General features: G+C 37.2%; 1 protein-coding gene across 6 annotated transcripts in view; it reads right to left on the bottom strand.

Annotated features, from left to right (window-relative positions):
- The window catches only part of SPATA17 (spermatogenesis associated 17), a 223884-nt gene that overhangs the window by 179279 nt on the left and 20050 nt on the right, over positions 1–24555 (bottom strand). For 5 of the 6 annotated variants that reach the window (XR_009254330.1, XM_058701374.1, XM_058701373.1 and 2 more), the window contains exons 4-5: positions 16551–16601; positions 5436–5539 (exon numbers count right to left, since the gene is read on the bottom strand). Coding sequence is in view for 5 of the 6 variants with exons in the window: in XM_058701374.1 (XP_058557357.1) it covers positions 5436–5539; positions 16551–16601 (155 nt within the window). In the remaining variant the exon portion in view is untranslated. The remainder of the gene's footprint in view (positions 1–5435; positions 5540–16550; positions 16602–24555) is intronic. The other variant, XM_058701375.1, reaches the window with a different exon arrangement.

Genomic DNA, 24555 nt, shown 5'->3' with positions numbered 1-24555 from the left:
TTTGTTATGCAGAAAAAGGTAACTAGAGTCCTGATTCTAATTATTTTCAATGAAAAAAAGAACAAAACACTGTGAAGAAATAATCCAAACAAATGTATCATATGTTCTTCTATGAGAAGGAAAAGAATACTATCTCTATAAAATTAATGACCCTGATGATGCTTTTAATACTCACCAGGCTACTTAAATATAACTATTGTGAAAAATACAATCAAACATGAGTGCCAACACACACATATAATCATTCTGCCGCTGTTCTTAAAAGGGACATCTACTCCGATGTTCTCAGAAAAGCAGTCAAACTCTTTAATATGGCCCAAAACGCCATGTTATGGTGTGGTTCCTGCTCAACTGTCTGGATTTATCTTGAGCTGATCCTTCTCTCATCTTCTACGCATCAACCTCAGTGACATTTCCTGTGCTAATGTCCTAATTTCTACACAACCTTCAGGGTTCAGCTTCACAGCCTCTGAGAGATGTCCCTAACCCCTAGGCTCCCCCTCCTACTCTGACCCACACTAGTCACTTTTGCCTTAGATGTTCCTCTTCTGTGCTTCCTCTATGGTACCCTATAGCTTACTTTCGTTGTATGTATAAAACTGCATATGTAACAGAAAGGAAATAAATTGTGATTTATTTTAGAAAGTTAACTGTATATTTCCAATTTTGAGATAGGAGCAAATTTATCTCTACCCATTCCTCTCTTAAACTTCCTTAAGAAAAGAAAGGCAATAAGAAAATAAAAGGAAACCCTATCATCGGTAAAATCAGAAACACTTAAGGGTAATATATATGAAGAAGGGCCACCAAGAGGAGTGAAAATTCAACCAGGATTAGAGATGTCATGGAGACGAGATACCTCAAGATGCAGATTTCAGACTGAGACTGCCAGATGCAAAATTTGCAAAAATAGGTGGCATACTCTGAGGAGGAAAACAGTAATGCCCTCCTTGCTCATAATAAGATTGTAGCGCAAAACTTGACTGTGGCAGATTTCCTAAACCACCCGCGGGAGTGGCTGAGGAAGTAGGACTAAATGAGGAAATGCACAGGCATGCTATCTTTGCTGCAGACCTCTAAGAAAGAGTAGAGTATGAAAGCAGTAAGGGGTCCTGCAACTGACCAACACTGTCAAAACAAACAACAAAAACTAAACCAGTTCACATAAATAGAGACACATGCATGCTATCTGCAGGGCTATACTCTGAGCCAAGGAGGCCTCCTAACACCCCAGAGCGCTCCTTTGGCCCAAGGAGACCTCCTAACACCCCCAGAGCACTCTTTGGCCCTTCCCCAACACCCCATTCCACAACCCTAGAAATTTCCTCAAAGGGGTAACTGTCTTTTTGCATGTTAGTGAGATGATTAATGAATGCTAATGAGGATGGGGGCTAGCTACCAGGGGAACCAATCATGTGATTAGAAGATTGGGACTTTTAGCTCGACCCCTCTGCCTCTGTGGAGGGGAGAGGGGTTAGAAGTTTGAGTTGATCATTAATGGTCAAAGATTTAATCAAGCTTCCTTTTAAGAAAGCTTCCATAAAAATTCCTCAATTTATAGAATTCAGAGATTTTCTGGGTGGCTGAACACATGGAGGTACCAGAGGGATGGCCGGTCCGCCCCATCTTTGCACTATGCATCTCTTCCACCGTTTCCGAGTTGTAGCCTTTTATAATAAGCCAGTAACCTAGTAAATAAGCTGTTTTCCTGAGTTCTTGAGCAGTTCTAGCAAATGACTGATCTTCAGGAGGAGGTCCTATGGATCTCTGATTTGTAGCCAAGTTGGACAGGAGTTGTGGGTAACCTGGGGACATACCACTTGCAATTGACATCTGCAGTTTGGGTGGAATGGGGAATGAGAGTCTTGTGGGACTGAGCCCTTAACCTGGGGATCCAACGCTGTCACCAGAGAAGTCATTTTACTTTTTGTTTTTAATGTTTATTTTTGAGAGAGAGAGAGAGAGAAAGACACAGAGTGTGAGCAGGGGAGGGTCAGAGAGAGAGGGAGGCACAGAATCCGAAGCAGGCTCCAGGCTCTGAGCTGTCAGCACAAAGCCCAACGTGGGGCTCTAACTCACAAACAGCGAGATCATGACCTGAGCCAAAGTTAGCTGCTTAACCGACTGAGCCACCCAGGCCCCAACCCCCCCCCCCCCCCCCCCGGATAATGGAGTTAAACTGCAGGACACTTAACTGGTGTCTGAGATTGCCTGGCATGGATAACCCACACATTGGTGACTAGAAGTATTGAGCATTGAGTAGACAGGAAACAGGGTAGTATTTTTCCTTTTCAAACGCCATGCCGTATGGTCACACAGTTCATCTAATATAGCAAAACCCTGATAACAATACCTGTAAATTATAACACGAGAAAGAAAATTATAACTAATCATACATACAAAAGTGAATATAAGTATCCTATATAAAATACTGATATAATTACTAATAAACCAAAAGAATAACAGTGGCTTAGTTAAAGATATTCCTAGCACACAATGATGGTTTAATATGAGTATATCTCCTCTGTTCCTCCCAGTTCAACAGACAGGTCCGTATTCTTGTACAGTGCCAGTCACATTCCTGACACACAGTAATGAAGGTCCCAGTAAACAGATTTGGCCGTATTTGGTGCCTGGCCGTACGGCTGCTTTTAACTCTGGCAAAGTGGATACAGTTGCCATCAGCGACACCTTCATTGACCTCAACCTACATGATCTACCTGTTCCAGTATGAGTCCACCCATAGCAAATTCAGTGGCACAGCCAAGGCTGAGAATGAGAAACTTGTTATCAACGGAAAAAAGCCAATCTCTATCTTCCAGGAACAAGACCCTGCCAACATCAAATGGGGTGATGCTGGTGCTAAATACATCGTAGTGTCTATTACTACATAGTAGTGTCTTCATTACTATGGAGAAGAAGGCGGGGGCTTGAAGGGTGGAGCCAAGAGGGCCATTTTCTCTGCTGATGTCCCCATGTTTGTGATTGGCATGAACTACGATAAATATGTCGGCAACGCCTCCTGCACCACCAACCGTGTGACCCTCTGGCCAAGGTCATCCGTGGCACTGTGGAGCAATTCATGACCACAGTCTGCGCCATCACTGCCACCCAGGAGACTGTAGGTGGCCCCTCGGCCCCTTGGCCCCTCTAGGAAGCTGTGGTGTAATGGCCAAGGAGCCCTCCAGAACATTATCCTTGCTTCTATTGGGTCCGCCAAGATTGTGGGTAAGGTCATCCCGGAGCCGAATGGGAAGCCCACTGGCATGGCCTTCTGTGTCCTCACCCCGTAAGTGTCAGTCATGTATCTAACCTGTCTCCTGGAGAATGCAAATACAATGACACCAAGAAGGCATCCGAGGGCCCCCTCAAGGGCTTCCTGGGCTACAATGAGGACCAGGCTGTCTCCTGCAACTTTAACTGTCACACTCACTCTTCCACCTTTGACGCAGGGGCTGGCATTGCCCTCAGTGAAAACTCTGTTAAACTCATTTTCAGGTACAATGATGAATTGGGCTATAGCGACCAGATAGTGAACATTATGGCCCATAGGGCCTCCAAGGAACAAGAGTCCTCTGGACCAGAAGCCCCAGTGAGAGCATAAGAGGAAGAGAGAGACCTTCAAGTGCCGGGGAGTCTTTGCCCCAGCTCATCCCCCAGTACGTGACAATCTCTCACCCTCTGTGCTGTTTTCATCCCAGACCCCCTGAGGAAGAGGAAGGGCTTTGAAAGTCCTGCCATATCATGTAAATTACATCAATAAGTTACACTGTAACTGGCCAACAGTTTTATTTATTAAGAAAAATACACTTTATAACATGTCAAAAGGTCAGAAAGGAAAAACTTCATATATAATTATATTAGCAGATAATGCAAAAGCATTTGCTATATCCAGCTTTCTATTCTCACTTAAAAACTCAGAGAGGTAGAAGAAAGAGTAAGTCTGTAATATGGTAAAGAATATCAGACTAAAGCTAACTGTCAGCACTGATACACCAGATTCCTTGGTAACTAAAGATATACACAGTAAAACCAGGAAGAAAATAAGGATTAATGGAAACACTTGTCCAATAGGAAACATAGGGCTTTTCAAAACCCGCCTTTCGCTTATTTGTCTCTTTGAGGACCTTCTCCTACTCAGTGGTGGGACTAGGGTGAAGTAAGAGAGGCCTTTCCAGTGTAAAATTTAAGGATGCCCTCTTGGTTGTACAAGTGCAGTGCTGGCATTTGCATGACCCTGCCAGTAAGCGCCTCTTCAGTTTTCGTGCCTTACGAGCCTTCCTTGTCTTATCTTAGTCCTAGCCCTGCTCGAATTCCCTCTCTTGCGTATTCTGCCAGCTCTTTCCCCCCTGACACACTCATGCCATCCATTTGCAGAGAACCAGCCCATCTCCAGGACTTTGGATTTCTTAAGCAAGAAATTAAATAGCAGTCTGCTGTGGTCCACATGTTTCTGAGTTTTCCAACTTCCCCAACTGACCAAATCCTATTGCAGCCCTCTCAAATCTTCTTCTTTTCCAAAGAAATCAACTTCACGAAGAGCCAACACTCAATCTCCAAAGACCAGATCCTCTTATATATACAACTTATCCCAGTTTAAAAGTTGGAAAAATCAGTTTTCAGATATTTCTTATAATATATAGCGCTTTAGGGTCTCAGGCAAAATCTTATTTTAACAATTTATTGTGCCACTGTTCTCTCCAGTTCAAAGAATTTTAAGAGTGCAGTAAGATAACGTAGGTGAAAAAAATTAAATACGTAAATGGCAACTGTTATTAGTTACTCTTTCCTTCTTTATCTAAACATATTATAAGCTTATAGTCACCTATATGTTATTAGAATGGAGCATATTATGAGAGGAAAAAACTATATTTGAAGTTATATGAAAACTTAGAGTTTTGGTAAAGTTGACTGAATAGTGTGTTACAATAGCTTTACTTTGCATAAATCTACAAAAAACATCATCCTATGACCTAAATCCAGGTGCTTTCTATGTGTTCAAAGAAGTAAAAGCTGACAGTAAAGCAGTCCATTTTAATTATGTTCCATGGTGTTTCTCCTTTGAGAGGTTAATTTCTTGCTATTGAACATATTCCTCAAAATCCATGTGAGGCTTACCATACTTAAATGTTCATCTGTGGAATCATTTTACAGATAAACCCATCTCAAAATGAGATAACTTTACTGAAACTATTTTTCATAGAACCAAGAAAGGCCTACTGTACACATAAATAATCTAATTTATAGTCAAGAGTACAATATATTTTAAAATATCAAAACAACAAATTTTTAAGATAAATAGAATCATATATCTCTCCCTTATTAATAAATTTGTACCTAAAATATCACTGAGTTCTAGTAAGTATTTCTAAGTACGGTAATGATCAATATCTGTCAAGTAACCTTTCTAAAATTTTCACTAGTAGACCACTCACCTAATTGCATCATTGGTCTCTGAAACAGCCTTCAGGTACTCCTTCAAATAAAAATAATTAAAGCAGTACTTCCGAATTCGATAGCCTCGCCATCGCTTCTGAATCTATTGAAGTAAACAAAAATACACCTGTGAACATTTTTAGTGAAAATATTAACCGGTCTTCAAAATCAAGGTAATGATGGATGATACCTCACATCAAATAAAGTCTTAGGCTTTTCCAGTAGCATAACAGTATATATAGTTGCAAATGTAAATTGTATTCATAGATTGAGAATTCATATTCATAAAATATTGAGAAACAGAACACACTTATAGGTTATTATATTTTAAAACATTTATAATTTTTCACAAACACTATATGTAAAATTAACTATGAACAATTAAACATTTGCTTTATCAATCTCTACCACTTCTATTTCCTGACCAAATGGATTGTTTAATTTTTCATAATCCACTGGCTTGAAGATCATATTTGGTCTCACTGAAATAAATTTTCACATGGTATTTTAAAATTTCCAAAATCTTTAAACAAAATTTTTTCTTATATCTTCACCATGACATTTAAATACTTTTTAAACAATAGCAACAACTAACATTTATGGAGTTTTTATTATATGTGAGGCATTATTCTAAGAGTTTTACTTGTATTTAGCCATTTAATCTTTAGAACACTCCTATGAGAAATACCTTATTTACAGATGAGGAAACTGCTAAAAAAGAGAAGTTATATAACTTCCCCATAATAACATAGCCATTGGTGATGGATCCAGGAATTACATTAGGACTTCAGAGCCCATTCTCTAAACCATTACCGTATAGAACTGGGAACAAAGTGAAATGCAATTTTCAATAAATGAATATTTCTGTTGAAAGTACCTAGGATTTTTCACAGGACAGGAGTATATGGGGGCTCTGAGAGAACACACTTAAGTGGGCTACTCAATGTCTTATTATGCCCTAGTAATCATGAAAATCAGCTTCCTTACATTTATTCTTTGCTAATATAATCTCTATTAGAAAAACTCAAAGCAAAAAAAAAAATAGTGCATAATCTTATTTTTGTGGAACACACACACACACACACACAAAACACCTCAACTTCATCAAAGGAGGGAGGAAGAAGAAATAGCAAAAAAAAAAAAAAAAAAAAAAAAGGAAAAAAATTACTTAATTTCATTCCCAAAAATTTTATGGCAGTTTACATGTACTTTTGAATTATTCAGATATTATAAGTGATTCTCTTTTTGGATATGAAGTCCTTCCAATGTTTTGCACAGTTAGCTAAACTAGGAACACACACCTTCTCTAAACATTATTTTTTTTTTCATAGGAAAGGGTGCTTAATTTAGACATTCTACATTTGCCCATTGGGCTTTATCCCCCAGGCCTATGTTTTTTAAACTAAATATGTTGAGCTTAAATTTTTTTATAATTTGAATGCAGGATCTATACAAATAAACGGGAAAAATGTTTTACTTGAATTCTGTATTTTTCTGTGTTTTAAAACATGGCCATTTAAAGGTTATTTTACAACCTGAAATACAGAAAACTGAAAATTCTGAAGAACTACTTTAGTCAACCTCCCAGTATGAGAACGACTGAAATAATCGAAAACATGCAAAACAGCTTATTAAGAACAATAAAACCAGAGATAATAATTCTAGGAAATAGAACCAAGTAGAATAGCAAGCTAGTGTAACAATGTTATAAAATGTGTCCTTCCAAATATTTTTCAAATGATCTTAGTTTAGATGTTCATGAAATAAGAAAAATCAATTTTCCAAAGATATATACTAATTTTAGAAACTATCTCCCTCTAATTTGACCAAAATTATATCACAGCTGACAACAAAAGATGAGGAATTGATACAAACCACTTTCCTAATTAAAAAGAATAATCAATTGGAATATGTACAAGTATATAAATCATACATGCAAATAAGTGAATATTTTCCTGGCTCATCTAATTTAATCATTACAGTATCATTTTGAGGTGGAGATTATTATTAGCCTCATTTGATAGAAGAGGACATTGATTCTTACGTTAAATAATTGCCTACAGTCATATAGCTAGTTGGATAGCTTCAAATATTTCACCATACTTTTATTGCACGTACAGTAATACTTGTATTAAAGAAGAGAACCGTTGCAAACGTAAGTACTGACACAAAATCCATCATCAGCAATAGAAGTGACTCAGGAAGAATGGGAAAATATTAGGATATCAAATAGTGTTAAGGGAGGAACTACTTATAACATGAAAACATCATTAAATTCTAAATAAAATAAGATTAAATGTGCCAGAAAACATAAAAGATGCATGCTGGAGCACTGAGAAGGAAAAAGGAAAGCTGCTGATTTCTGATTAGATCACACTAGAGTGGTGGGTACCCATTCTGAGAAAAGAAGTCTGAAAGGACGAAAGTAAAATTGAAGCAAAAATCCATGCCAATAGGAAGGACACCTAAAGAGGCCAATGCCATGAGCTTCCTCCCACTTCAAAACAGGCAAACACTAGAAACAGTACCGAATACTTCCAGAGCGTCCACAGCTGCTGTGTTCTCAGGGGATTTTTTTTTTTTTTTTTAACATTTTTTATTTTATTTTTGGGACAGAGAGAGACAGAGCATGAACGGGGGAGGGGCAGAGAGAGAGGGAGACACAGAATCGGAAACAGGCTCCAGGCTCCGAGCCATCAGCCCAGAGCCTGACGCGGGGCTCGAACTCACGGACCGCGAGATCGTGACCTGGCTGAAGTCGGACGCTTAACCGACTGCGCCACCCAGGCGCCCCTCTCAGGGGATTTTCTAATATCCAAACTCCTTAGACCTCTACTCCAAGGCAGACTAAAATTCTCTTTCAAGACAAATCCTTTTACTCACAATTGGACATTAAAGTAAATACCGAGCAAGAGATGGTTAAGTCATCCACATTAAAGTATAGTCAATCAATCTTTAAATGGCTTTGTTAGAGGTAGTAGGTAAAAGTTGAAACTGGGTGTTTGGCGAAGACACTGCCATCCGTGAAGCGAAGGATCTAAAATTTATTGACCTCATGAATGCACCAGGTATTATGTTAACTGCTCTAATTCTCATGATAACCTGGTGCATGAGGCATAACCTTCATGTTAAAACTGAAGAAGCTCAGGTTAAGTAACTTGATCAAGTTCACCTAACCAGTGAAAAGAATAAACGGCAAAGCCAGGACGTAAACCCAGCTCTGTCCTACACAAAAGCCCAGGCTCTTTTCACTGAAATATCTTATGGATGTACTATATAAAAAGGAAAAGTATGCGTACATGTTCTTTCATTTAGGAGATACCAATTTCCTATATCGTAAAGAGCCCAGTTTAACAATCACTAACTGACATAAGATAGAATACTGTGGAGATTCTACTACCCTTTCTATTCCAGGAACAAATGACATCTTCAATTTTACCTAAATTTCCTGTTGATATCCTAGTACTAGCGAATAAACTTCTAATTAAAAAAAAAAAAAAAAGTTCTTTGAGTAGGCAAGATGTTTTTCCATAACATTCCTTAATTTCAAGGTGAATGGGTTATGACTTCAAAAAAAAAAAAAAAGAAGATGAAAAGCTAGTATTCGTGTCCTTCAAAGTAATTAGTAACTTTCAGAAGTGATTGGTATAAAACAATTATTGTCATTGATCAGCTCTGAATAGATAATTTTAAACAAAGTCATTGTGTGCTCAGCAGATTACAGCTTGTTAACGGGCAAGTTCTAAATGACCTCTTAAGCTAGTCAAATCAATGATGCATATTCCTCATTAAGTAACATCAAAATGTAAGTGGTTTTATAAATAATGTTTATTTTAAGCACTAAAACAAATGGCAAAACCTTGGTACACCAAAAGCCATCTGCTCATAGAAAAGATTTTCCGTCCATTGGTTTACTTTTATTCCTCAAAATTCATAGTAACTTTAACGTTACCAAAAGAGAAAAATCACAATGTCTTCTCACCTAAAATTAAAATGAAGACTTGGAAAACAAAATTTCTGTTACTGATAATAACCTACCTAGTATTAATGCTTTAAATGTATATGAGAGCATACGAGTGGAACTCTTACTCATAATGATACTCTCATTTATTAGAATATCAACATTCTAGATTATACCATGAGAACAGAAAAAGTAGGTTTACTAAATTTTCAAAGGTGTTTAAAGAAAAACAATATCCAAATTTCATACTCCGTGTTGATGCATTATCATGTCAAAAATATACATATATGAATGGAAATCTTAACTGGATATTTTTAACCAATAGAAGATTCTGGATAATCATTCCATCTGTAGTTTCTTTTCCTTAATATTGTTTCCCAACTCTGACTTTATACGCCTTGCTCTACAAATTTATTTAATCATTTCACAATGATATTGGTACTAGGAGTAGCAGGAGGGGAGAAGAGATATTCTTTTGCATGGTGATCCATCATTTAAATATCTGTCCATCATCAGGCAAAAGCTTGAGGTGGTCTGTATAATCCTTTTCCTCTTATTCCTTAGGCTGACATTTTGGGATATCTTTCTCTGTGTGAATAAGACTGTGTGTTACTTATTTTGTATCCCTAGAGCCTAACGTAATGTCTAGTGTATAAGAGAACTTCAGTATTTTTTCCCTGAATTATTTTACCTATTTATCTCTATCCATCTAATCATGGAGTCAATATTCTAAACATATGTACTTTATAGTATTATAAATATGAAAATAAGATTATAAACGGTTTAGGAGATTGAAATGGATCTTTATATAGCTGGCACATATGTAACTATTTTTTAAGTAAAGCTACCATATCATTGTTTCTCACATTCTTACGTTTTAGACACAAGTGGGAAACGAAAGAAAACGGTTATTTGATGTTTCAAGCTAGATTAAGGTTTATAAATTAAAGTTTGTATTATACAGATCCAGACCTGTAAGAAGAAAGAACCAATAACATTATGGTTACTTTGCAAATTGTTTGTTTTAAGTGATCTTTAATCTAGTGATCCTTCTGTTATTGTAGTCTTTTAATTTTCCTAAAGTGAGGATTTCTATCTGAACTAAAATGTTTTGGGGCACTAATTTCAAGAGAAATCTTTTAAAATAACTGAAATAATAAAGGATCAGGTGAGACTCTCTGGGTTCCAGAAGAATATCATCACGTAAGTACATATGATTGATCAGTAACATGTATAAGGTTTCTAAGATAAAAGGAATTCTACTTGAAATAATTATATCTGTAGTTTTTTTAAAACTCTGTAAGATCTAAACTATTTCCATTTCTCATTCCTCACAGATTTTGGAAGTGAGAAGAAAAAGTGTGATGGACCATATTTTTTAAGAGATCTCTAAGACACTAAACACTAGCACTTCCTGAAATTTACATTCATCTGATACGGTGCCAGGTGTCCTAGGACAGACAGACAAAGTGGACTCAAGATGTAGAAGATAACCCAATGGAGGCTTTCCACAAGACATTATAAGGAAAGCATAATTTTCAGAGAGTTCACCTTTGTTAACTTCCAAAATCTGTGACAGATTATACATCCTCATTATGTTTAGTTTACCAAACACCAGTATATTCTAAGAGTTCATGTATAGAGAGATTAGCAGTTGAAAACAGCAGTCCTGAGTTACGATGGAGGACGAATTCTGACGCTAGAAGACCAGTGTGTAAAGGCCACAGCTGGAATATTCTTTTACAAGGAGAGGTCTGTCATCCTCAGCCATCCAATTCTGCCTGCAAGGGGAAGCATATGACACTCAACCTGGTCTCCTACTCATTGCCACCGAGTTTAGAATTCCCTGAGTAAAATGTCCTACCGGTAAGATGCTCATGAATTGTGAGGACCAGGGGATCAGTTTATCAAGAAAATCAGAGTGTGAGTAATAAAGTTTCCACAAGAGCTCAGTCTGGGGTACACATAGTTGTTCTCATCCGGACTGAGCAAAGGAGAAGACTAGCAGTGAAGGCAAGAGTACAAAAGATCACAAGTAACACAAATGTGAGTAGCAGATCTCTTGGGTTCAATTCCTAACACTATCACTTATGAGCTGTGGGACCTTGGGCAAGATAACTTTCTGTGATTCTATTTCCTCAGCTTTCATATTGGAATCATGATACCCACCTGTAAGAGTTGGTTGGGAGTATTACAGAGAAGAGTTAAAATATTTAAAATACTTAGACTGGTGCCTGGAAGGCAGTAATGGCTATGTAACTGCTAACTCATTGTTATTATTTACTAATGGTTCTGACTTACCAAGAGAAAACGTGGTATTGTAATCCTTTTCTTGCCTGGCCTCAGAGACATATAGCTCCCACCGGCAATCAGTTTGACTAAGGTATACTCAGACACCTGCCAGCTATTTGTGTCCACACACACACTCAGGTAGTAAGCACGAGAATCTGGAGTCATTCTACTGGGGCAATAGGAGCCTCAAAGACAAGGTTGAGGCCGACTATATTCAGCTGAGTCGCTAAGCCCAGTGTTGGGTGAACCTGAGGTGACACCCAGTTAGAAGCTTACTGGCATCAGAAATGGAGGGTCAGTTCTACGCCAGGCTGTAAAAAGATACACAATTGTATATCTAAATGGGATACGGGGAGAAATGAGTTTAGCAACTGAATCAGTTCATGACATTTGTGTAAGATACTAAAAGCTGTTCAAAAAGAGAGAAATAAAAAAAAAAAAAGTGGGGGCCAAATTTAGAGGAGATCTACAATGGAACAGCCAAAATGCTGGAGGAAAAGCAGAACCCTAATCTGGAGTAAAGTCGAATTAAAGACCAAAAGGCAATAAAATGTCCCATAGAGAAATGGGAGGAATAAGGCCCCAAGAGCTAATATAAAAATTTATTGAGCAATTTATTGCTGTATTAATTGTCTGTCACTGGCCTAGCAGCATATCGTAACGGATTTTGAAAAGGCATACTGTGGGTTTTGACAGTAGCTTATATCATAGCAAACCTCCTTCAAACCTGTACATGTTATGATACTTTCGAAAGGTCCTAAAGTTCATGAGATATTCCATTCATGTGAGAATTGCACTAACCAAATATCACCTTACCACATCCAATCTATCTCTACCACATAACCCCATCAGATTCTCAAAAAGGTCTGATCCCCCAGCAAAGGCTTAGATCCCCCAGCAAAGGCTTAAGTAATTTCCAACAAAGACACTGAGGGGCTTAAACAAAAAGTATTTAAAACAAATGACTTTTTAACTCCTTGTTTAGAAAAGAATGGGCCAACATTCATGATTTATTCAGGGACATTTATTTAACCACCTACTATAAGCCAGGTACTGTAGATACAAAGACTAAGAAGATAGGATCTGGGCCCCAAGGGACTTACAGTGTGTGGGGGGTGGATACAGGCATGTAAATTAGTAAGGATAATAAAATGTTACAGGTTCTATAACAGAAGTATGTCGATGGTAAAAGAGGACGTAAAAAGAGAGAGTGATCAATTCTACATGGGTAGGGGGATCGTAAAGTCTTTAGAGAGAAGGTGACCCTTTAAAAAATAAATGCAGCAAATCAGGAGGTGAATACCTATTATATTTAAAAAATCACATACATATAATTTATTCTTCATTATAAAAAAAGTGACCTCTATATAGGAATGGATAGGCTAAAAACATATTTTTACAATCCCTCTCTTTTCAGGAATGCTCCACTAGCCTCTTTGGCAATTGATGATAATTTATTTGTCATGCTAGGAGTCAACAGTCAAACATATAATTTGTAATTGGCTCAGTATATAAGGCAAATTAAGACAAAAGTTTTATTTTCTATTGTATGTGAAAATCCTATTCATGATTTGAGTGCACACATATCTGTCTGAATATTATTCCCGTATACATTTTGGTAGTCATCTATCACTCTTAGAAATTCTTCCTCCTGGACATGAACAGCCATCCATATTTAAATCATTTAAGGGACACTTATTTTGAACAAGGTTACTTGGTAGCCGATGAACTGAAAAGGTAGAGGTGTGAGTATTAGAAGGAAAACTTCAGCTAGAGGTATCCAGCCTTCTGATGTGCACAGCATGAAGGGATGTGGACCACACGCTGATCTCTTCAGCCATTCACTCTTGCAGAAAGTAAAGTCTTCTGAGCCCCATCTTGCAAAAATTCACTTCTTACAAATAAATTCAGTTCTGGTCACTGTGATCAACCAGTGCTAAAATTTCATCTTTGTTAGGCAATCATTTTGGCCTCCATGCAAGTAAGCCCCTCTCCTGACTCCTCATCTTAGGAACATGAAGTAAGTACCTAGTCTATTACTAAGTCAACTCATCCAAACCTCTGAAGGCAGTCTTTGAACACCTTCCTAAGAGAAGTGTCTCTATTATAAATTCCCACAGTAGTGTTTACATCCTCCACATGGCTCACAAACACTCCTATGCATCTTTAGTCGATCAGCTCAAGTTTTCCTCTGCCTCACTTTAATGGCCACTGCATCACACCTCTACTCTTCTCTCCTGAAATGTATCAAATAAAAAATAAACCCAGACATAGCAAGAGAGACTTTATTTGAAAGAATTATTGCAAGGAAGAGGGAGTATTGTGATCACCACAATAGATGGATTGGACTACTGCCAGAGGGAGAGCACTTTGACCATAAGATCTGCAAGTATGTCAGGAATTCGGCACAAATAGTTTTTCTTTTACAGGAAGATATAAACGAGGCTAGAAAGAACCTGATATGCAGAAGTGGGATGAAAGGGTGGCATAATTGTACAGTAGATCAGAGAATGTTTTACTGGGAAGCCAGCCTATTCTCAGGAGGAGGTATTCTATGCTGGCTAAAGTTCAGGGGGAAGGAGAGAACCTTAATCACAGTTTGGCTAATAAACATGTTTTTCCAATTGATCAATGGGGACAAGCAGTTCTGCTAATCACTTGTGAGGTAAAGAATGGAAACTTGGGAAGGTGGACACTGGCCGTGTCATAGATAAACAAAGGGCATATCTGTGCCTCTTATATAAGTCATGTGGTGAAGAGTAAATTTTTTTTTTTTTTTCTTTTTGCAGTAAGCTGTTTCCAGAACCCAAAGGGTGGGTTTTTTTTTAAAACTTTGTTGTTTTCCATGATCCCAGGACTCAGGTAAAGTTCAACATTGTCGATTGATATTAATCAAAGACAAGTTGACATTGGGCGATGCTACTAGGAAATGAAGGTTTTGGTATGATGTTGGAGTAAGTCAAAAACTCTGTGTTCCAAGTGTTACCTAGATACTTCTAATCTAGGTAAACAGAATCATGATTCAAGCCAGATAAGAATTCAATAAGAAGACTGGGGGCTAAATAACAACAGAATGCATTTTTAAAATTTTTTTTTTTTTTTTCAACATTTTTTTTTATTTTTGGGACAGAGAGAGACAAAGCATGAACGGGGGAGGGGCAGAGAGAGAGGGAGACACAGAATCGGAAACAGGCTCCAGGCTCCGAGCCATCAGCCCAGAGCCTGACGCGGGGCTCGAACTCACGGACCGCGAGATCGTGACCTGGCTGAAGTCGGACGCTTAACCGACTGCGCCACCCAGGCGCCCCTGGAATGCATTTTTCTAACTCTGTCTTCTGGTTCTCTTCCTCTCTCCCCTGGTGACCTAGGGAGGCATCTAAGTCTTAGGTCATCAACCGCTTTACCGTAACGGTCATCTGTTGGTTTGTACTTTGCAGACACATCCGACACAAAGTAAGCAGCAAAGGAAGAACCTAACAGTGTTGAAGGCTCAGATGTTAGGTCTTTGGCAGAGCTATGCAGAGAATCAAAATCCCAATTCCCAGATTCAAGCATTCCCATTAAAAGAGGAGAACCGGGGCGCCTGGGTGGCGCAGTCGGTTGAGCGTCCGACTTCAGCCAGGTCACGATCTCGTGGTCCGTGAGTTCGAGCCCCACGTCAGGCTCTGGGCTGATGGCTCGGAGCCTGGAGCCTGTTTCCGATTCTGTGTCTCCCTCTCTCTCTGCCCCTCCCCCGTTCATGCTCTGTCTCTCTCTGTCCCAAAAATAAATAAAAAATGTTGAAAAAAATAAAATAAAATAAAATAAAATAAAATAAAATAAAATAAAAGAGGAGAACCAAATTCTTTTCCTATAGTAATACATTAACAAAGGTAAAAATAGCCCACTGCAGCTATAGTCTCTACCTCTGGTTCAGGAAAAGAAGCAAAAAGACCTATTTCTTCCTTTTCCTTTTTCCCCTAGACCGCAAAGAACAGAAAGGTGAACAGACTGAACGTGCAGACTGTCCCTGGGCCAGGCTCTGTGCACACCCATACCTGTAGAGGAAAGACCCCTTCCCAAAACAGTATAAATAATCAAAGTAATGTTAATTCACCTGCCATAGTTCAGCACAGGACAGTCAGAAGGTATTTTACTACCTTGCCTCATCCAAAATAAAGGACATTATTAGCAGAAGAACTCATAGATCAATGAAAGAGAATATAGTAAGGCAACATAAGTTTTAAGAACATTAATGAAATTCACCAAAGTAATTCCTCCATTTATAATAGCGCCACAATTAAGCTATTACCATACTGTCTGAGACAAGAGAGATAATACTTTTGTTGGGCTCACTCCCAAAATCTGGGCAGAAACCAAGCCAGCCTCATAATCACTAAGTTCAGCTTCCCATTAGGAAAATAACACGTAAAAATGAACACAGAGATGATAGAAATAAAACTTCGAAGGTGGAAACTGACTTTATTACTGTTAAATCGTATGAATAATTTCTAATTGATTTGTATTGGGCCGGCATCTTATATTCCAGAACCATGTTCAACTATTTATCACAATATTCTATACGACATATGGAAACTAATACATTGCTTCATTAATATTTACGGTCTTTCTCTAGTTATGGCTCAGAGATATTTAACATTCTAAAACATAAGCACTGATAATTACATGTTTTACATTTTACTCTAATTTTTAACACTGCCAAGATTATTTAGTATAACTAACTTTTTAACTATGTACTCTTTTCTCTCTAACCATTAGCATATCAATCAAATTTGCATTATTCTGGTTTGCTCGTTTTATTAAAAGCGAACTCAGGGCACAATTGACTTTTCATTTGTTTAACAAGTGAAGAAATATTTACCCTGACAGCCATTGCGTTGTAGAGATTCATCTTCATAGTACAAAATTCTAACTGTGAATCAAGAAAAAAAAAAGATGGCATATATTCCAGTTACACAAAGACAGTGCAGCCTATTTTTACATATAAAAGATAAGAATCTTTATACATAATACATAATAAGAGTTCTAGGCTTAGAAAAATGAAATCAAACTTTGTATTGAAGAGATAGGCTTCCTAATACATAATGCAGGCTTAACCAGAAAAATCTATGGTAGTCAAACTAGGAGCTAATGGAGATATATGATCATAAAATGCTCTCCGCTGAGTTTGATAATCAATGGTGCTCTACTGAGAATAGAATAACAAAGCAGAAATATTCACAAGTGCTGGTGACACGTAGTATTGTATGATTTATTCACTGGGGTTCTTTTAGCCAAAACTCACAGAAACATAAAAGGAATTCATATTTCAAGACGTCTGGTTTAATGAAAAATTCAAAGAAATGCTGTCTTCAGTCGAAATCGTTCAAGGATATGGATGCAGTGATGGAGCAAAATTGTGCCTTCCAACCATCTGTACAAAATGTTATGTACTTAGCTGCCTCCTGAGTAATCCTTGGGAATTTTGTTTCATTTAATATTCATTTTAACACCATAAAATCATAAATACAATGATATCATGTTACAGCAAATCCCCTGATATAGTAAAGACTTCCTGAGGTCTTGGTTTCTGTCTAGTATAGACACATTTGTCTATTAATAAACAAATCTCTGTTACACTCCATAATCGTGTAGCAATATGGCTTATTTCAATGAAAACATTGCTTTAAATGAAGTTTCTGTGTCTGTTATATCTTTCAGTCAAAAATATAGAATTAACATAATTCATGACAGTACAATAAACAGTAAGGGCAATGAAATATATATTTTTAACACAAAATATTACTAGATCCATTCTTATTCAATCAAAATGCATTGACTGATAGAACTTGAGCTCAGGTAATAGGTGTTATGTTTAGGTAAAAATCAGAGATAAGTGCCTTAACCACTTATATAGGGGTTTTCGTCCCTGCAACACACAAAAATTCATACAAAGGTTTTCACTGTAATTAGTATTGTTTGAATTGCCTGGTCTGATCCAAAGCAAATTGTCTGTGGAGAGCAGCAGGCCTGGATTATTTATCAACAGTCTGAGCAATTAAGAACCAGTTGGCTGCAATATGTTATTTACAAATGAACACAATGATGTTGCTTTACTTTAAATGCTCTTTCTTCATCAGAGCAAGCAAGGCATAATTCTTGGTGTTTGAGGTGAATTTAAAAGATTTACTTTCATACCATATTTCCTCAAGTCACATCGAGGCAGATGAAACCACTAAATGTTTTATTACAGAAGAAACATTAAAATTTACATTTTTGAGAAAGTCTGGGTTCAGAAAAAGGTAATGTTTCTTAGCTTTATTACACGGCTGTTCAGTTAGCGACACGGAGTGTGTGTGAGCTCTCCAGCTACAGAAGCGAGTTCAGTTCTGGATGTTGCTTTTACCAGCTGTGTGGCTCTGAACGAGTTCCTTAAAGTCTGCCGGTCGTGGCTCCCAGGCTCACAAAATGGAACAGTACATACTCCACAGAGTTCGGTGAAGATTAAAATGAGATAAAATATTTACGGTGCTTAGGACACAGTTGATGATAATTAGAGAAGGGATTTTCACTGGTGCTACTACACATTTTGTAGCAAAAAGTACGTAATTTAACAATAAGTAAAATTCCTAAAGTAAGAAGTTAAATTTTATTCTGAACAAAGAGAAAAAAACATGGGGCGCCTGGGTGGCTCAGTCGGTTAAGCGTCCGACTTCGGCTCAGGTCACGATCTCGCGGTATGTGAGTTCGAGCCCCGCGTCGGGCTCTGTGCTGACTGCTCAGAGCCTGGAGCCTGTTTCAGATTCTGTGTCTCCCTCTCTCTCTGACCCTCCCCCGTTCATGCTCTGTCTCTCTTTGTCTCAAAAATAAATAAATGTTAAAAAAAAAAATTAAAAAAAAAAAGAGAAAAAAACAGAGCTAGCTTTTTAGTGTAAGCATTCTGAATTTTATAGTTAAAAGGTGGAACAGCACTTTGATTCCCATGTACCATTCTCATTTGAACCACTAACTGATATTAAATGTATTTGCTTTGGAAAGTAACAAAAATAATACATGTGCGAAAAGTAAAGCATGATCTCGATTATAAGAGGTACCAAGGATAGTCAAACCCACAGAGACAGGAGAATAGCAGTTACCAGCGGTTAAAGAGAGCAGGGAGCTATTGCTAAATGGGTACAGAGTTTCCGGTTGAAATGAAGGAACAATTTTGGAGATGGGTGGTGATGATAGTTGCATAAAACATGTAAATATACCTAATACCACTAAATAATAAATAACAGTACAGTTAAAAATGGTAAAAATAGTAAATGTCATGCTATGTGCATTTTACCACAATTAAAAAAAAAAAAAAAACACTAACAAGGGGCGCCTGGATGGCTCAGTCGGTTGGGTACCCGACTTCAGCTCAGGTCATGATCTCGCGGTTGGCGGGTTTGAGCCCCGCGTCGGGCTCTGTGCTGGCCGCTAGGAGTCTGAAGCCTGCTTCTGATTCTGTCTCCCTCTCTCTCTCTGCCCCTCCACCGTTCGTGCTCTGTCTCTCTCAAAAATAAACATTAAAAAAAAGGTTAAAAAAATAAAATAAAAAACACTAACAAAATACATTGGTGGAGGTGAATTGTTCATTTCCATGAGCTATCTATGAGACACAGACACTTTAAAACTTTGTAAAATTTATTTCATCTAAGTCTTTTTATTTCCATTCTGAGCAATGATGACTGTTTGTTATATTAGTGTTTGTTCTTTGGATTACATGAAGTAGTTAAAATATAAACATACCAAAGGCCTTGTTCCTAATATTATTTTTTAGAATTGTTCTAGAAATTTGTTTTTTTCCATTCCATGAAGTTGGATAAGCAAAGAGTATCCTAGCCACTAAATATTAATAACATATCCAAGAATGACAAGCTACTATAATTTCTCAGCAGACAAAAGTCTTAAAATTTTTCTTACTATTTATTAATTTCCTGTTTTATCATTAAGATACAAGTCTACTAAGACTGGGCTGAAAATCAGGCATAAATGGTGTTAGTTCCTTGTAATGAAAATATGATGTTCAATTTTAGATGTTTCCCCAAATGTTTGTTGAAGAAACAAAGGAAGGGAAAGTGGGAGGGGGGAAAGAAAGAGAGAAAGAAGGCTAAACAGAATTGATATGTTGCATTTATAACAGATAGAGCAAGAAGAATTTCTGGGATAAAAACAGCATTTCAACACTAAATCAACTATTTGTTAGCTGTATGGCCTTTGCCATGTGATCCAGCTCAATTTTTAGAAGGCTTCTGAAAGAAAAAAAAATTTTTTTGGAGGATGTATCCTTTTTAAAAACACAATTTTCTGAGCGGTTAATATCCATGTGAATCTTTTGGACAGGGCTGCTATTCAGTGGGATTGGATCATAATTACTGATGGAGCATGTTTCATATTTTGAGTTTCTCTCTTTATTTCTTTTTTCTATCAGGTGAATTACAATGGGAGGGTGATTGGGGACAAATGAGAACCACTCTCTTAGAGGTCAAGTGATATTCAAACCTCACCACAATCAGGTCCCAATTTTTTTCCCCCAATTATCTTTCACCACTCCATTCCTTTAAAGCTCATTCTGATCCAATTACTATTTTTATTTCTTCACCTCCATGCCCATAGTAGTCCCCTTGCCCAAAATGTCTTATCATTCTTTGCTAGCTGTCCAAATCCTATCTCTCCTGTTTTTCTTGCAAGCATTTATAGGACAAACTATCTTTTCTCGCCCACTCCAAGTGCCATCAACTGGAGGAAGCTGGCGTTCTCCTAGTTCCAAAGCATACTTTCACAAACCAGTAAAAAGGACTCCTTTAAAAAGGACAGCAACAGGGGTGACTGATTGGCTCAGTTGGTTGAGCATCTGACTCTTGATTTCAGCTCAGGTCATGGTGTCAGGATCATGGGATTGAGCCCTGTGTAGGACTCTATACTTAGGATTCTCTGTCTCTCTCCTTCTGCCCCTTTCCCCTGCTCATGCTCTCTCTCTCAGAAATAATTTCTTTTTAAATGGGCAACAACAACAAAAACCAAAAGAACAAGAAACCTTACATCTTAATCTCAAGCTTTCCATGTTTATACCCTCTATTCTTTTCTAGTGTTGTCATCCCTCAGGTCTCAGATTACTTATCCTCCATCCTTCCTCCTCCTCACCTCTCCCTGACTTACTCCAATCATCTGCTCTAAAGATTCTGACACCAAGTAATGGTCTCACCCTTCATCACAACTCCTGCCATTATCTCAAGACTTTTCAAAACATGTAGACAGCACACTGAATTACAGAATCCCACAACTGCCTGTTTTTTCAGTCCCAATGACCAACACTTCAGTGTACCTTACATTCCTCTAACCTTGTTCCAGACCTTGTGAACTAGAAGTGTTCCCCTCTTAAGTCTTAAACTCTTAATGCCAATTCCTCTCCTTCAACTCCAGTGGCTTAATTTCTCTTAAAGGTTCTTCCACCTTGATCTGTATAGATCTAGAACAGATATTTCTTGTTCCCCGTTTTTAAGTTCCTCATTCACATATTTTTATATACAATGGCTATGTGGTATTTTGCTATATGGAATATACCATAAATTATTTCATATTTCCTTTATTGTTGAGTATTTAGGTTGAAAACCAAAAAAAAAAAAAAAAGATGAGTTTCAAGGGAGAAATGGTTAATCATTTTCAAAAGCAGAACACTTTAAAAAAATTTTTTCTTAAGTTTTTTATTTCAATTCCAGTATAGATGACACATACTTATATTAGTTTCGTGTGTACACTATACTGATTCAACAATTCTATACATAACTCAGTGCTCACCAAGACAAGTGCACTCCTTAATCCCCTTCGCCTATTTCAATCATCCCCCGACCCACCTCCCCTCTGGTAACTATCAGTTTGTTCTCTATACTTAAGTCTGTCTCTTGGTTTGTTTCTCTCTCTCTCTCTTTTCCCCTTTTCTCATCAAAAGCAGAATACTTAAAACAATACATGTTTGTAATAATTTTGAGTAATACATCTATATAAACTTGACCAGATCAATTGGCTATATTTGTTCGACTGGGCAGTACAAAGGAAAAATTTGCCTTAAAGTGATGACAATGGAACTTTTAGAAGATCCGCACACATGGGTAACAGATCTGATGAGCCTGAGCCTTTGTTAATTTCCACATCAGGGCCATCCTCATTTCATAATTTTGAGTATAATCATTAAAATGATTTATTACCAAATAATCATGAGTATTTTGTGCATATGCTTTGCCTTGTTTGTTGGCAACTGGTACCAATCTGTTCATTATCAACAGCCGATTTTTAAAATACCCTTTATTTTTACACACACACACACACACACACATTAAAAGCCATTTATACTATTTCTTACAGTTATTATTAATATAATCTTTAAAAGCAGGGGAACCAAATCTAAATTAATTTCATAATTATGAAAACATATTAAGAAAGGTTTAAGTTAATATTAGGAGGTCAGAAACTTAAGTTATCTAGCCTTTGGTATTTATCTAAAATGCAAGACCTTGAAGGGAAAAAATATGTTTCAGTTTTTTGCTCTGACACTAATGGGTGATAAATGTTGCCTTATTAACTTACCACTTATTTGGAAGTCCTCTACAGAAATTCATAAAAACAGTTGGTAACTATCGAAGAAACATTTATTCATCTAATTAAGAGAAATTAAAATGTCTGTAGAAGTAACTGTCAATCTCATTAGTTTTTAAAACAGTGACCAATATTTTACATATTTTTACTATCCATTAAAAAAAAACCCTGCTGGTATTTATCATGACAACATATAATGGAATTTTATAGTAGATGGCATCTTTTGTCCCACTTAAAGTTAATAAAATTTCTTTCCATTGTTACTCCTTCAACTACTAACCTAATACGAAAACTTTGTAAGAAGCAGTAAAATGGTAAGCATTATACAAATATTGTGAGCTGTGATTTTCAGCAATATAGAAAATGACTTTTATAATTTGAGGAATAATCTATTTTTTAATAGTGTTTTAGTAAATTAAATGGTCCTACCATAGGCTATTCACACTTCAGCACAAAGTTTTAATTAAATTCTGTTAATGTGGTTGCCATACATGTTATTCACTGAATGATCTCAACTGAGCTGTTTAGGACTATAGTTAGTTAGTTAGTTAGTTAGTTAGTTAGTTATAATGCATATAGAATTAATCATGTACATTAGGGTAGTGTTTCTACTTACTGCTCTCCGAGTGGTGAGAAAAAATAGTGCATTTGATATTAAACATAAAGTAAACTATGTAATGATAAAATGTAAAAAGAAAAAAGAAAGAAAAGAAAATTTAAAAGGATATCAAGATGTATACAACTATCCTATAGAGGTTATAGTGATGAATTCACTCAGGTAACACTCAAAATGCTAGTGCTTGAAATGACATGGATGAAAAAATATTTCAACATTTCTCAGGTACTTATCACCAAAGAACGACTGTTTTCACCTCACCATTTATGAAATAAAGCAGAGTGGTTGAAAACAAGAAAGGTCCCGTAACAGTAGGACTCTCTTGAGTTTCCAACAGGAAGAGCAGGCTGCTCAGCAGGTATGGAAATGCATTATGCACAGAGCACACACACTACACTAGATAACCATCAAATTGTTGTTATTAAAAAAGAAGAATCAGAGCATATCCCTACTAACAGGAAAAGATGTTTAAGGTTGTAAATCAACAATCCGGGACCCCTAGGATGGACAAATTTGGTTTATGTTGCCAGACACAGAAGCCTGGAAGTCAGCAGGAAGGCCAGAAATGGAGGTTGAGAAAAAGAAACAAAAACAATACTCATGAAGGAAGCAAGAGCCAAATCACAAAAGATAATTGGAAATGATCTATTATCCTGAGTTAATGAGGGCACTGTGGTAGAGAACCCATGATACTTTAGGACTAGATAAGCTAGCTGGTGTCACTATGAAAATTATTTAAAAGCTGGATAGAAATCTTTTAGTTCATAGAATTTTGAGGGAAGCTGTCTAGAACTACTGAACCTATCTAAGGAGATCCTAGGACCTCTCTCTTTTCTCAGTTCACTTTCTGTTTGACTTCTGCCACATCTGAGACTGTTGACAATGCCAAATTTTCATCAGTTCTCTCCTCTGCTTTCTGTGACCTTGTGTCTCTGCTTTTCTAGTTATTATCTGTCTATACCCCTTTCCTCTGCCTAAATCCTCCCTAATGCATTCCACAAGCCTCAATTCTTGGCCCTCTGCTCTACTCTTAAGATATTTTTCTCCTTCAGGTAGAGAATCCTGTCATCTTGCAATGATGGCTCTAAAATCTTTATCTCCAGCTCTGACTCTTAATCTAAACTCCCATGCAATAGTTCACTTTAATAAGCATTTGTTGAGTGTTAATCATTATATGCCAGACACTCTGCAGAGACGGCAAAATCGCCTTACAAGATATCACCACATGGAGGTGTCCTAACATCATCACAAACTCAAAAAGCTCAAAACATCTTTTTGTAAGCTTCACTGAGTGCCCCATTCAGAATGTTTCTTATAAACATGCATGCTTTTGTTATCATTATAACCATTAATCAGCTTTGCTGAGATAAAAATGCAGCTATCTCGGTAGCTTACAAAACAAAACATTTCTCACTTACATTAACTGTCGACTAGGGTTCCCTGTAGCTACGTAGGCTCTACATTTCTTCATCTTAACCCCAAGGATGAAGGAGCAGCCCAAGATGGACATGGGCCTATCTTGTGTCAGAAGGAAAAAGGAGAAAGCCTCTTAAAATGTCACCTTGAGTGTGGCATGTCCCATCTGCTCAAAGCACCTGGCCTAGTCCAAAATCAATGAGATGGGAACGAATCATTCTTTTATGAAGAAGAG

This window comes from Neofelis nebulosa, chromosome 15 (genome assembly GCF_028018385.1).
Source record: "Neofelis nebulosa isolate mNeoNeb1 chromosome 15, mNeoNeb1.pri, whole genome shotgun sequence".
Lineage (NCBI taxonomy): Eukaryota > Metazoa > Chordata > Mammalia > Carnivora > Felidae > Neofelis > Neofelis nebulosa.
Note: the sequence above shows the minus strand (reverse complement) of the source record. Positions and strands in the feature narration are given on the sequence as shown.